At 33.1% G+C, this 12,711-nt stretch overlaps 7 protein-coding genes and 1 non-coding gene across 8 annotated transcripts; 4 read left to right on the top strand and 4 right to left on the bottom strand.

The window, feature by feature from the left end:
- Positions 1-22: 22 nt before the first annotated feature.
- Positions 23-1,318, bottom strand: RMT2 (protein-arginine N5-methyltransferase; the record flags this gene model as incomplete). Its single annotated transcript, XM_003671472.1, has 1 exon — positions 23-1,318. The coding sequence occupies one exon, from the start codon at positions 1,316-1,318 to the stop codon at positions 23-25; it is 1,296 nt and encodes a 431-aa protein (XP_003671520.1).
- An 810-nt stretch (positions 1,319-2,128) lies between these two features.
- Positions 2,129-5,329, top strand: PKH3 (protein kinase PKH3; the record flags this gene model as incomplete). Its single annotated transcript, XM_003671471.1, has 1 exon — positions 2,129-5,329. One exon carries the CDS (start codon positions 2,129-2,131, stop codon positions 5,327-5,329), a length of 3,201 nt encoding a protein of 1,066 aa, XP_003671519.1.
- A 224-nt stretch (positions 5,330-5,553) lies between these two features.
- TLG1 (Tlg1p) lies at positions 5,554-6,279 on the bottom strand (the record flags this gene model as incomplete). Its single annotated transcript, XM_003671470.1, has 1 exon — positions 5,554-6,279. The coding sequence occupies one exon, from the start codon at positions 6,277-6,279 to the stop codon at positions 5,554-5,556; it is 726 nt and encodes a 241-aa protein (XP_003671518.1).
- Positions 6,280-6,579: 300 nt separating this feature from the next.
- SDC1 (Sdc1p) lies at positions 6,580-7,077 on the top strand (the record flags this gene model as incomplete). The annotated part of the gene is made up of 1 exon (XM_003671469.1): positions 6,580-7,077. The coding sequence occupies one exon, from the start codon at positions 6,580-6,582 to the stop codon at positions 7,075-7,077; it is 498 nt and encodes a 165-aa protein (XP_003671517.1).
- A 74-nt stretch (positions 7,078-7,151) lies between these two features.
- On the bottom strand, positions 7,152-8,930 carry UGO1 (mitofusin complex protein UGO1; the record flags this gene model as incomplete). The annotated part of the gene is made up of 1 exon (XM_003671468.1): positions 7,152-8,930. The coding sequence occupies one exon, from the start codon at positions 8,928-8,930 to the stop codon at positions 7,152-7,154; it is 1,779 nt and encodes a 592-aa protein (XP_003671516.1).
- A 752-nt stretch (positions 8,931-9,682) lies between these two features.
- RPL27B (60S ribosomal protein eL27) lies at positions 9,683-10,093 on the top strand (the record flags this gene model as incomplete). The annotated part of the gene is made up of 1 exon (XM_003671467.1): positions 9,683-10,093. The coding sequence occupies one exon, from the start codon at positions 9,683-9,685 to the stop codon at positions 10,091-10,093; it is 411 nt and encodes a 136-aa protein (XP_003671515.1).
- An 884-nt stretch (positions 10,094-10,977) lies between these two features.
- TRS31 (TRAPP subunit TRS31) lies at positions 10,978-11,889 on the top strand (the record flags this gene model as incomplete). The annotated part of the gene is made up of 1 exon (XM_003671466.1): positions 10,978-11,889. One exon carries the CDS (start codon positions 10,978-10,980, stop codon positions 11,887-11,889), a length of 912 nt encoding a protein of 303 aa, XP_003671514.1.
- Positions 11,890-12,472: 583 nt separating this feature from the next.
- On the bottom strand, positions 12,473-12,559 carry NDAI0Htrna7P. The gene is given in 2 exon segments: positions 12,473-12,509; positions 12,523-12,559. It is a non-coding gene; the product is annotated as a tRNA-Pro (tRNA).
- Positions 12,560-12,711: the final 152 nt, after the last annotated feature.

Raw genomic sequence — 12,711 nt, 5'->3', positions numbered from 1 at the left:
TCTCTTACGTAAAAACATCATCTCATATGAAACATATCCGAGGATGATAGTAGTAGTTGCAGTTGAAATATGACCTTTTGACGTCTTTCCAATCTGGTAACTCTTGGTCAATCTTTAAGAGAGAATACTCACATTTCATACCGTACATGGCCATATCTAATTCCACTATTCTTTTATAAACATCATAACAAATTGGTCTGTCAGCACCTAACCCATTGAAGAAGGAGAACACACCTTCTGGCTTAATTAAACCAACGATAATATCATAAAGATCTAACATATCTTGGTAATGTTCACTAAAAGTGTCATAGTAAATCCCGTCAAAGAATACTTTTCCTTCATCTAAAAGTTGATTCAGAGTATCCTGCCATCTACCTTCCAATATAACAACATTTGGCTTTTCATACCAGCCATCTTTTTTCATTTTAGCTAATACATCCGGATGAGCTTCACTTATATAATGTTTCTTTGGATTCTTTTCTTGAATAAAAGTGTCAATGATCCCCATACCAAAACCAATATTTAAGACTATGGCATCAGACGTTTTATTGATATCTGGAAAGATAGTTTTGGATGCAATTTCCATAATGTTAGTTTCCCAATCCATCATGACGCCATCTCTATTTTCTTTTGTCACTAATGCTACACCATCACCTGTATATTCTAATTGTGTTTGTAAATAAGTGTTTTGATCAGCAGCAGTAGCATCATCAGCATCATTGGCTGTATGTACCACCTTCTGATCTCCGTCAAGTTCTTTAGATTCCGATATCCTGGTTGAAGACTCAGTAGGATCTTGCTTCTCGTTCGATTCAGAATCAGAATCAATAAATTCAATTTCACCACCATTAACTTTCCTCAATAATAATTCAGCACTTATACCAGCTTCAATGACACGTTGATAAAGGATATTTGAATCTTTATTCATACTTACGCTGGGATTTTCCAATAATAAATCACCGATGGATTTGTTTTCGTAATCTAAGAAATTCCAACCAGCACCGTATTCAAATAGTATATCCATTATCTGTTTAATTATTACGGTTTCATCATTTGTTAGATCTTTAGGTAATGATCTTGCCAATATATGTAAGGGGGTAGTATTAGATGTGGATTCGTCATCATCATCTTCTTCTTGTTCTCCTTGGACATTAGCTTCAGAGGTCTTTCTCTGTTGAGATGTCTCATATGCAGCTACTTGTTCTAAAGTGTATGTAGCTGGGATACCAGATTGAAGATAATGTTTCAAAGTTGGAATGTACTGTTCTTCAGTGATTGGTCTCGTTGGAAAGGTGAGTAAATGATGTAACTCAGACATGATGCTGCTACTGTTCTGCTTTCTATCAACTAGATGCTTCTATGCAAAGGAGAGCTTTTCTTTATGTTAGGATTCTTAGCGATGAGTACAGATGAGCTTATATAATTTTATTTAGTTATAAATTTTTCAGTCAAAAATATGGAGAAATGATATTCCGGAAGAACAAGAATAGAACTGTAGAACATACAGGAAAAAGGATAATTGAATGAATCCTTCGAGAAACTAGATAATAGGAATAGGTTAGATGATAGTTGGTCCATCAATTTTCCTTAAAGATAAAAGATTCCTCAATGTTCCCATCAAAAGGGTCTTAACAATAGAGCACCTAAAGTTTTAAAGTTACTCCGGAGAAACCCTAAACCCTAACTTCTGGAACCCCCAAAAATAAATATACATCTATATATATATATAGTAGGGCTAAACTCAAGTACTGGAATATGTAAAAACAAGGTACCCAGAATTGTTAAATAGAATATACGTAGAAGTCATCTACTATCAAGTATCAAATAAATCTACAGAGTATATCGTCACATTATCCGTTGATTTATCTGTCCCTGTTGAAACTGGAATATTATCCTTCTATAGTATTTTGAAAGATAATAATAGCTGCTCATCTCTTTGCATCGTGCCTGTGACATCTCCTCTCTTTTAACCTTTCACTTCATCGCCATAAAAAATCAGCTTCTACACTTGATCCTAGAGGACTATCACCGTCTAAGAACTATATTTTAAAAAAGCCACCAGACTTTTCTCTATAATTAAACCTTTACCATTCTAGTTGAAACTCTCGTTACGATATTGTGATGAAATATGACATCAAGAAAACGTTCTCCGCATGATTTTATCTTTAAAGAAGAACTAGGACATGGGTCATATTCTACAGTTTATAAAGCCGTCGATAAAAGAAACATCAAGAAAGTATATGCCATAAAAGTATGCTCCAAAGCTCACATAATAAAGGAATCCAAAGTGAAATATGTAACCATTGAGAAAAATACATTGAACCTACTGGCAAGAGCTAACCATCCAGGTATTGTTAAATTATATTACACATTCCATGATGAAGAGAATTTGTATTTCGTATTGGATTATGCTCCTGGTGGTGAATTACTATCTTTGTTACATAAGATGAAAACGTTTAGTGAGTCCTGGGCAAAACATTTCACTGTTCAATTGGTAGATACGTTGGAGTATATTCATTCACAAGGTATAATACATCGAGATTTAAAACCTGAGAATGTTTTACTTAATAAAGAGGGGAAATTGATGATTACAGATTTTGGTGCTGCTTCCACTTCCAACTCATCATCATCGTCATCAGCTGACGATCTCGATAATAGCAATAATCACAGTTCATCATCTTTTGTCGGAACAGCAGAATACGTGTCACCAGAATTGTTACTTTATAATCAATGTGGGTTTGGTTCAGACGTTTGGGCATTGGGTTGTATGATATTCCAGTTCATTAACGGGTTCCCACCGTTTAGAGGCGAGAATGAATTAAAAACATTTGAAAAAATTGTTGCATTAGATTATCCATGGAATATTAGTAATAGTATAGTTAGTGATAATTATCGAGTCGGTGATGTGAATCCATTAATTATTAACTTAGTAAGGAAAATTTTGACATTAGATGTGGATAAGAGAATATCTTTGAAACAAATGAAATTAGATCCATGGTTTGCAAGTACGAATTGGAAGGATAAAAACACGATATGGAAGGGCATTTGGCAAATATCTACATCTTCTTCGTCTTCCACTACTGGGTCTGATTTCTTAACTCCATCGATATTTAACACCAAGGATGACATGCAACTAGCTTCGCATCAACAGCATCTTATACCAAATAAAAAATTGCATATCATCGATACCCCAATAAGAAACATACCTATAACGAAACAGAAAAGAAAGAAACCAGCAAAAATACTGAATACAACCAGTAGTATTGTGGAGTGGAGGAAAAGACTTGGAATCTCTCCAAATAATGTCGACACAAAAATAATAAATGTATCACCTCTGGAGAATACGACCGTAAATAAAAACAACCAATTACCAACGCCATCAAGTACAGCGGGTAAAGATCGATCAAATAGTGCAATAATGCCTCCTCTGACCTTTGAAGAAAATACAGCAAAGATTTCACCCAATCGCAACATTTATTCCAATTATAGAATTCATTCCCAATCATCACCACCCGTATATAATAACACAACATCGGAAATACCGCATATCAATCCGTCATTATCTACTCAAAGTCAAAGTCAACATATTAGTAATAAAATTGACAATAAACCCAATACAAGCATTAACTATCCATCCAACTACTTAGAAGTGAATGGTACAATCAACACCAATAAGATTTATAATCTTCCTCATCAACAAGAACTTCCGAAAAATAATACTATTAACAATATAGCACTTCCTCCTTCAAAAACGAGTCCAACTAAAGTTCAGTCGAATAATTTCCAAAAGAGTATACCGACAAATTCGATAAGCGATCCAGATATTTATAAACAGGATTATGTATACATTTATTCCATCCAATACGATAAGGAGGGACCAGTCATGTCATTAGATAGCTACAACAGAATAGATAATGATTTAATTACCCAGTTAGTTGCCAAATATAAATCATCATTAAAATCAGTGAATAGATTACCATCTTTGCTCACTTTATACAAGAATGGAACATTATCATATAGAAATGTTGATTCTTTATCATCATCACCATCATCGGCTCAAAGGGAAAAACATTCTTCTTCAAAAAATTATAGTAGTAATCGTGGCTCCACTAGAGACGAAGGTAACGGTTCAATAGCTATGGTGAATATCAGTGACTCGGATTTATCAATGTACGATTTCGAATTCAACGAAGTTACAAGGAAAGGATTCTTAATCTTAGAAAAATATCATGATAAACTCTGGTTTATTTCGTTACCTTCAATTAATATATTATCGTCATTATCACCAACTTCTAGAACTTTTATGGAATCTTCTTCAATCAACGTTTCCAAGAATTGGATCGATTGTTTCTTTGAAGCAAGACAATTAATTGAAAAGAATATATCTGACAAGCTTAAAAATGTTAACATCAGTGATTCACAATTACCCAATAATGAAGAAGGTACTATACCGACGCTAAAGAATAATACAACGATTAATACCCGAGCCCTTCCTCCTGTCATAAATGGTGATAATAATAATAGTAAGAGTCGTACAGAGGCACAAAAAATTGAAATTTCAATACCATTAAAATCTGTAGGAAAAAGTATAGAACCATTAAGCCCAAGTAACGCAGCACCTATCCACAAGAATGCAACAAATCCATTGACGAACGGTAGTGTATCTCATAAACAATTTCATCAGCAAGCATACCTACCAAGCAATACCACCCGAAGGGTAAGCGCTGGGAGCACAAAACCAACATCTGCACACTCACAAGTCCCAGTATCGCTAGGAGTGAACTCCAAAAATATGATAAACTATAATGTCCATTCAACAGCCCATCAATTTGTATCTCCTTCCCCATTGCCTTCTGTAATGGTAAGTACGTTGCGATCACCTTCATCTCCTGTTTCTTCGCCGGCACAACGACAACGCAGTAATCCAACACCAAACCAAATTCACAATCGTAGCCATTCCCAACCTTCATCACCATTATTAAACTCTAAATTAGGTACATTCAAGGCATCACCGCTGCCGCCTCATTCTCATTCACCTGTACTAATTACATCGACATCTCGATCGCCAAATGCATACCCTAAGAAATACCATGCTCCAAAAAATATGGTCATTAGTAGTAGTAGGTATGAAGTATTACATACTTTGAACAATGAAAAATCCAGGAATACTTCTGAATCCACTGTAGCAAGTAGTGGTGCTTCTGCCGCATTTAAAAATTTACAACAGAGAAAGAAAGAAGAAGAAGCAGGAATAGCTACGCTAGGACCTCAAAATCATCATAGAACCCAGAGCAACTCTCGCTATTATAATCTTAAGAACAAGAAATAAATTTGCTTATGTATATATATATATATATATAGGACAAAGCAACGTACATTATTATAATCATATTTTTTCAAGTATTAAATTGTCTATGATATATATATAACTTCTTTTTACATCACAGCCATTTAACGTATGATCTTTTCATTTGTATTATATAATTTTCTATAGTTCATAATCAATTATTACAACCATACGTGGCCCAATCTATAAAGAGAAGGTTGGCAGCTTTATGCAATAAATGCTAGCACTAATAATATGATTAGAATAATTATAAGTAACCCAATGCAACAATCATTATATCTTTCCTTATTTTTTTCATAAACCCATTCAAGTTGTCTTCTCCCTCTAGATAACTTATGCATAACTCCACTCATTCCTTCATCCATTTCATCTAACAATTGGCCTTGATCTTCCAATTCTTGACCCATTGATTGAGCTTGTAAATGTAAGTTCTGCATAGTATCATGAATATTATCAAGATGATCATCTTGTTCTCTTAACATTTGTTCTTGAAATGGATTAGCTAACCCTCCACTGGCCTCATGATTAACATCCACAGTTTTGAAATCATCTAAATCGTCATCCTCATCATCATCATTAGCAGCAGTACTAGAAAATGGATTATCGATATTCTTTGGAGTATCGTCGTTTGAATAAGAATTGAAATCCCGTATTTTTGATTTTAAATCATTCAAATCATTTTCCAACGACTTAACTAAATTTTGCTTTTTATTTAAAGTTGATGCATCAACGGTGTCACCCATAATTACAAGACTTCTATTTAAATCGACTAATGTTTCCTCTACATCCTGAATAATTTCATCAATTTCATCTTTAGTTTCATTGATTGTATTTTTCGAAGACGATATAAATTGTTGTAACCTTGTTATTTGTTCCTTTGTATCTGTGACTACTTGATCAAATGGATCTGTTGTTTGCTCTATCCCATCCATTCTAAATTTGTGGATTGATCTCTTCTTTTTTTTGAATAGTCTCTTAAAGCTATCTAATTACACCTGGCACAGACACTGTGAATGAATAAATGTACCTCTTTGCTCCTTCTTTCTCTATTTTGTTTCGCATTGAATGGGATCTCTTAAATATATTTGATTAATTCTTGTTTTTTGTCAGACATAAAATTGAAAAAGTATTTAATGATCGATGATGTGTCTAGATATATACTTACTGATGACCCCAAAGCGTTAAGGTAAGAGACCATTCACAAGTCGCAAGCAGCAACGTCAATTGTTACCATGGATATCAAACAACTTGTAAAGAAGGATGACAATGGAAGTGAACAATCTAATAAAAGTTTAGAACAAGCTCCATCTATGAATGTAAATATTGCTACAGACTCTACAGAAACCACCCAGAATAATAATGAGACGAATGAGCCCATATCGCTTGAACAGACTCATGAAGAAAATAATGGAGATCTGGATGTAGGTTCATCACATTCGAACGTAGATGGAACTCAAATAGAGCAAGAAAAAAGTGTAAAACTGGAGGCCAAGGTAACAGAAGATGATAATAATAATAATGGACCCGATCTGAAAAATATTAACATAAGTGAAACAATTGGTGGTACTAGTACTCGAAAATATATCAATCGATACGTTACACCATTTTTACTTGCTGGGATGAAGAAAATTGCAGTTGAAAAACCGGAAGATCCCTTAAGAGTTCTTGGTGAATATTTAATTGAACAAAGTGAAAAAAACGAAAGAATACGAAATCATGAAAATAAATAAATAAATAAAATAAAGAAATAAAGAAATAGATATGTAGATATTGTATGTATATATGTACAGGGGTGAAGAGGGTTTCAGAATTTTTCCAATTCTAATTTTAAATCATCATCTATTTTATTTAACATTCTGAATCCATAACCGCAACAAACACTAATTAAACTTATTTTCCAACCATTCCATAAATCTTTTGAAATGTTTGTTGAAAAATTTGGTCTAATAATTAATTTATCATGCAATTCAATCGAAGTAGGTTCGTTCTCTTCAGTTTTCGTTGTGGTATGTTTTACTTTCATCTTCGATATGTACATTTTTTTAGGGGTGTTATCAATTGTTTTAATTTTCAAATTACTATTATAATTCAATAAGAAATTCAATTGATTTCTTCTTAAGATAGTTTCGACGGGTAATTTAAAGATCAATTCAATAATTTTAGATAAAAATTTGATTGAATAAAAGATTTTCCAGTTTGAGAATTTCTCTAAATTAAATTTATAATAAATTAAGATATCAAAATTTTTACCAAAAGTTACCGTTACTATTGATTTTAATATTGTTGATAACCATATTGATATGGGTAATTTGGGACCATCATTTCTCCATGACCAATTTTTAATCATATGTCTTAAACTTCTTTTATTTTTATTATCAGTATTTATGGATGTTACTATCAATTTCAATTTAATCAAATCAATTGGGATTAAGATTAAATTTGTTAAGATGTTTGAAATTAAATTTGCCAATATTAAATGTTGGAATGATGATTTAGGTAATATTAATATGTTTGTGGAATTATTTATACCAATTAATGATGATGAAATTAAATTGACTAACCATGAATTAATGGAAATTTTCAAAAAATTCAATAAGAATGTAGTATGATTTGCTCTCCAAAGTCCAACGATACCTTCTGTATCTATTATTGAGTTCAAAATATCTATGGTATTTAAAGATAATGGTGTAATTACATTTGGATCCACTAAACTAATCCTCTTATTTCGCTTATCTCTGTGAGTATTATCGTCAGTATCGTTCGTATCGCTGCTAGTATCGTTATTTAGTGTAGGTGGTTCTAATTCTATAGATCTTTTTATTGGGAAATAGTCAATTTCCTCTTCTTCATCATCATCATCATCCTCTTCCTTTTCATTCCCCAGATTTTGAAAACCATTGGTATCTTGGTCTTCATTAATAATATTCCCATAAGAATCCTCCAGTATGATAGGAGTATTGTTAGGTATAGAACCGTCAGAATTCGATGGTAAAATCATTGGAGGTTTAAAATCAATGATTTGCATAATAATTTTTGAAATTTCAAAAGGTTGTTGAATTAAATGATTAAAATAGACATTAATGAAATTTTTACAAATTTGTACTATATTTTCTTTCCATTTTTTAAGAATAATTATTTCATTCCATTCCAATGGTGGTGATATACGTTTACTACTATTATTTGTATTTAGGTTATTATTCCCCAGTATATTGTTGTTGTTAGAGTTACCATACATGTTCCTTCTTTTGTTAGAACCGTATATCAATGGGAATTTCGAGAAAATGGAGTCTGAATCCTGGAATATATTCTTGCTACCAGCAGTGTTACTATTATTTTGATTAGCGATAGATAATTTAGATGCTATAGGGGTGCCATTGATATCCAATACACCTTTGTCTGGATTGAAAACAGATGAATAGCCTATATTAAAAGTATCTGGATCATAATATGGTCTTGCTTGTAGTCTTGATATTCCGACAGGTTCTGTATTGAGGGACGATGTTGCTCCTGAGGAGGAGGAAGGTGCAGATGATGATATACTTGGAAAAAGGCTTGTTGTTTGATCGTCGAAGTTTCTAGACATCGAGGAATGCTGACAAAAAAAAGATACACAATATATGGATAAATGGTCTTTGTTCAAACAATATAAGAGATACAATTGCCTAATGTGTAGTATAGGATACTATTCTTGACATACTTCTTGTTCGACATCAACTTACCTTCCTACCTACCTACCTACTTAACCCTTTCTTCTTGTATAGATCTATATCTCTATGTAAATAGTCAACTATTTCTCTTTTGAGAGAGACAGCGCGTCGCAAATTCCCCGAGAGTTAAAATAATTAAAAGAATAAAAAACTGTGTCGTCTAAATATTTTGTGACGTCCTTTAGATAAAGTGACTATCACAATCTGTACACCCCTCAATACATCCGGACATCCACAAAACATATTAAGATTTGTTGTGCGTCTCTTGAAAACTTCACTGGAAGTTTATTTTTTCCACGGCGCGAAACGAAAAATGCTTCTACTGCTGGCTGTGACACACCACCGCCGTCGCCGAAGCTGCCGAAGCTGCCGCTGCTGCTAATTGTATTGTATATGCCTGCAGCTGTTTGCTCTCCGCCATAGTACTAGTAATAGTAATAGTAATAGTAACAATATACGGTGAAAATAATAAAATATAGATAACCAAATTAGACAAAAAAACAAGAGATTCTATATCAGATTGGAATAATAAGGCTTTATAGTTAATTCCACCCTTTATTTCGCAATTAAGTTTAGGGTTCTTTGATCAAATCACCGAATTAAAAGGATAAAAGAAAAGGAAACAACAATGGCTAAATTTTTGAAAGCAGGTAAAGTTGCCGTCGTCGTCCGTGGACGTTACGCTGGTAAGAAAGTCGTCATCGTTAAACCACATGATGAAGGTTCCAAATCTCATCAATTCGGTCATGCCTTAGTCGCAGGTATTGAAAGATATCCATTGAAGGTTACCAAGAAACATGGGGCTAAGAAGGTCGCCAAGAGAACTAAGATTAAGCCATTCATTAAAGTAGTCAACTACAACCATTTGTTACCAACAAGATACACTTTAGATGTTGAATCTTTCAAAAATGTTGTCTCCACTGAAACTTTCGAAGAACCATCCCAACGTGAAGAAGCTAAGAAAGTTATTAAGAAGGCCTTTGAAGAAAGACATCAAGCTGGTAAGAACCAATGGTTCTTCTCTAAGTTGAGATTCTAAGTTTCATCTAACCTCGCAATAACAACGAATAACAAACAACAACAACAATCGCAAAACCTTAAGAAAGATTAATAATAAGTGATATCCCAATATAGAACATTTTTCATTTTATTTTTTTTCTAAATAGTAATAATAACAATAATAATAATAACATTAGCAGCACAACAGCAATCATTACAATACACTACACTTACAGAGAATTTTAAGAAACACAGAAGAAATTTCTTATCTATTTCCCGAAAATCTCTGTAATATACACAATTTTTTAATAATATTAGTACGTATTATAAATAAATATTTAGTAAAGAACATAAACAAAAAACACTTAAAACTTTTTATTTAAACTGTTCATCTTTTGAGTAGTTCGTCGCTATTGCCATTTCAACTAATATCACGAATATATTTTTATGTCGCAGTCTAGCACTTTTTCTATCACCTAACTAAACGATATTCCACTAAGATATAATAAGTAACTACAATGTTCATATATACCAAGACATTGACAATATATAAATCTCTCTTTCTGACTATACGAAGCTATTCATGACACTTAATAATTTAACTATAGCATGAATATTGTAGTGCGTCTGGCGCCAAAACATTTCCAGAAAACACAAGCTTGTTATTATGTTATTATGTACGTATGCAAACCATCTTACAATTCCACTAAAGAAAACATTTGAACCTCCGCAATAAAAAATAATTCACACTACTTCGAACTGAATACTGATTTGCTAGCCATCGCATCATCCAAAGCAAACAATATTGGAAGGTTTGTATCTTTATTAGATCTACCGACTTGGATATATTCATCGTACATCAACGCTGCGATTTGGCAAACATTTAAACTATCCAACTAGCAATACACTGAAAGGAAAAAGAATATGACACAAAAGACCCTCATAACACCAGCAGAGAACTCCACAACAATTACACAAATGGATACCAGTAGATCATCAAGATTGTATACAGAATCATTGATGTTCAAAAAGGATAATGTTTCACTATCTGCAATGACATTCTTATATCAAGAAATGATATCATATTTACATCAATCAAGTACGACAATGGCCGAATTTGAAAAGAAATTATCAAATTATGGGGAATCAATAGGGCTAAGGCTATTAGAATTATTGAATTTTAGAGCATCATTATCACCAAAATCATTCATTGATTCTTCATCTTCTGCAACAACAACGACGGCGACAACAACAACAACATCTAATATTACAACCACTTCTGCAACAACTGGAACTGGAACAGCGAAAATAATATCGGAGAATAGAACAAGATCAAAAAGTACAACTTCCAAATTAGCAAACGATACACGTACTTCTTCAAATTCAGCATTAAGAGATCATAACACGCATCACCATCATCATCATCATACGTTAGAAAGGGAGAAAAATCTAGACGTATCACTATGCAAATACATCACCAAGATGAGACGTCGAGATTTGAAAATATTAGACATCTTACAATTCATTCATGGTACATTATGGTCGTACCTTTTCAACCATGTCAGTGATGATCTTGTAAAATCATCTGAAAGAGCCAACGAATATATGATCATTGATAATTCTCCCGTTTTAACTCAATTTATACCAAATAATAATAATGCATCATTATCTTGTAATTATTTCGTTTGTGGTATCATTAAGGGATTTCTTTTGAGCGCAGGCTTCCCTTGTTCTGTTAATCCTCATACTATGAGTACAGATGAATTCGATGAAAGATTGGTTTATTTGATACAATTCGATCAAGAAGTATTGGAAAGAGAAGCATTAAGGGCATAGCAAGGACAAAACTCGACAAGAGAAAACAAGCGTTAATAATAACAAAAAAAAAGAAACTTAATTACCTATTTATTTAACAAATGAAACAATAACTATGTATACTTTGCAATAATAAATAACCAAACAATTATCTCTGGTTCGTTTACATACTAAAAAAAAAACAAGAGAGAAAGCAAAAACGGGCATTAAATGCTAATGCCACTAATATCATCAAAACCAAATTGAAATATAATATAAAATGAATTATACAGTCCCACAAATTGTTTTAATAAAAAGATGATTTATGTAATGGTTAGGTTTTATTTATATATATATATACCTGATACTAAAAAAGAAGGAACATTTAAATTTCACCTCTGCTAACGCCTCAATCCTATGGTGGAATCATGTTTACTTGAAAACCATTCCTTTTCCAAGGGTCACAATCTAGACTGTCCTGATCTTGTGATATTTCCATTTTTCATAAGCACACGGGACATCGATTTATTCGAGTTCACAACTGAAAGCACCCAGTACAATGTGTGGTTCCTCGAATGTCAAGTGCCGGTTTGGAGAATATATCAAACAAAAATTTAAAAAATTTGGGGCGAGCGGGGAATTGAACCCCGGGCCACCCGCATATTTTGAGAGGAATCCCAAAGCGGGTATCATACCACTAGACCACACGCCCTTATAATCAACATTTTTGTAGTGAAGTGAACTTTGAAGATTCGACTTTACTACCCGTCGGCGAGGTCACGGATACTAGGTATCCGTAGACGAGGTCACGGATATGAGATATCCGTGGTTGAGGTCGCGGATGGTATATCGTCAGATCAAAGA

Source organism: Naumovozyma dairenensis, chromosome 8 (assembly GCF_000227115.2).
Source record: "Naumovozyma dairenensis CBS 421 chromosome 8, complete genome".
Classification (NCBI taxonomy): Eukaryota; Fungi; Ascomycota; class Saccharomycetes; order Saccharomycetales; family Saccharomycetaceae; genus Naumovozyma; species Naumovozyma dairenensis.
This window is presented reverse-complemented; position numbering and strand designations above follow the sequence as displayed.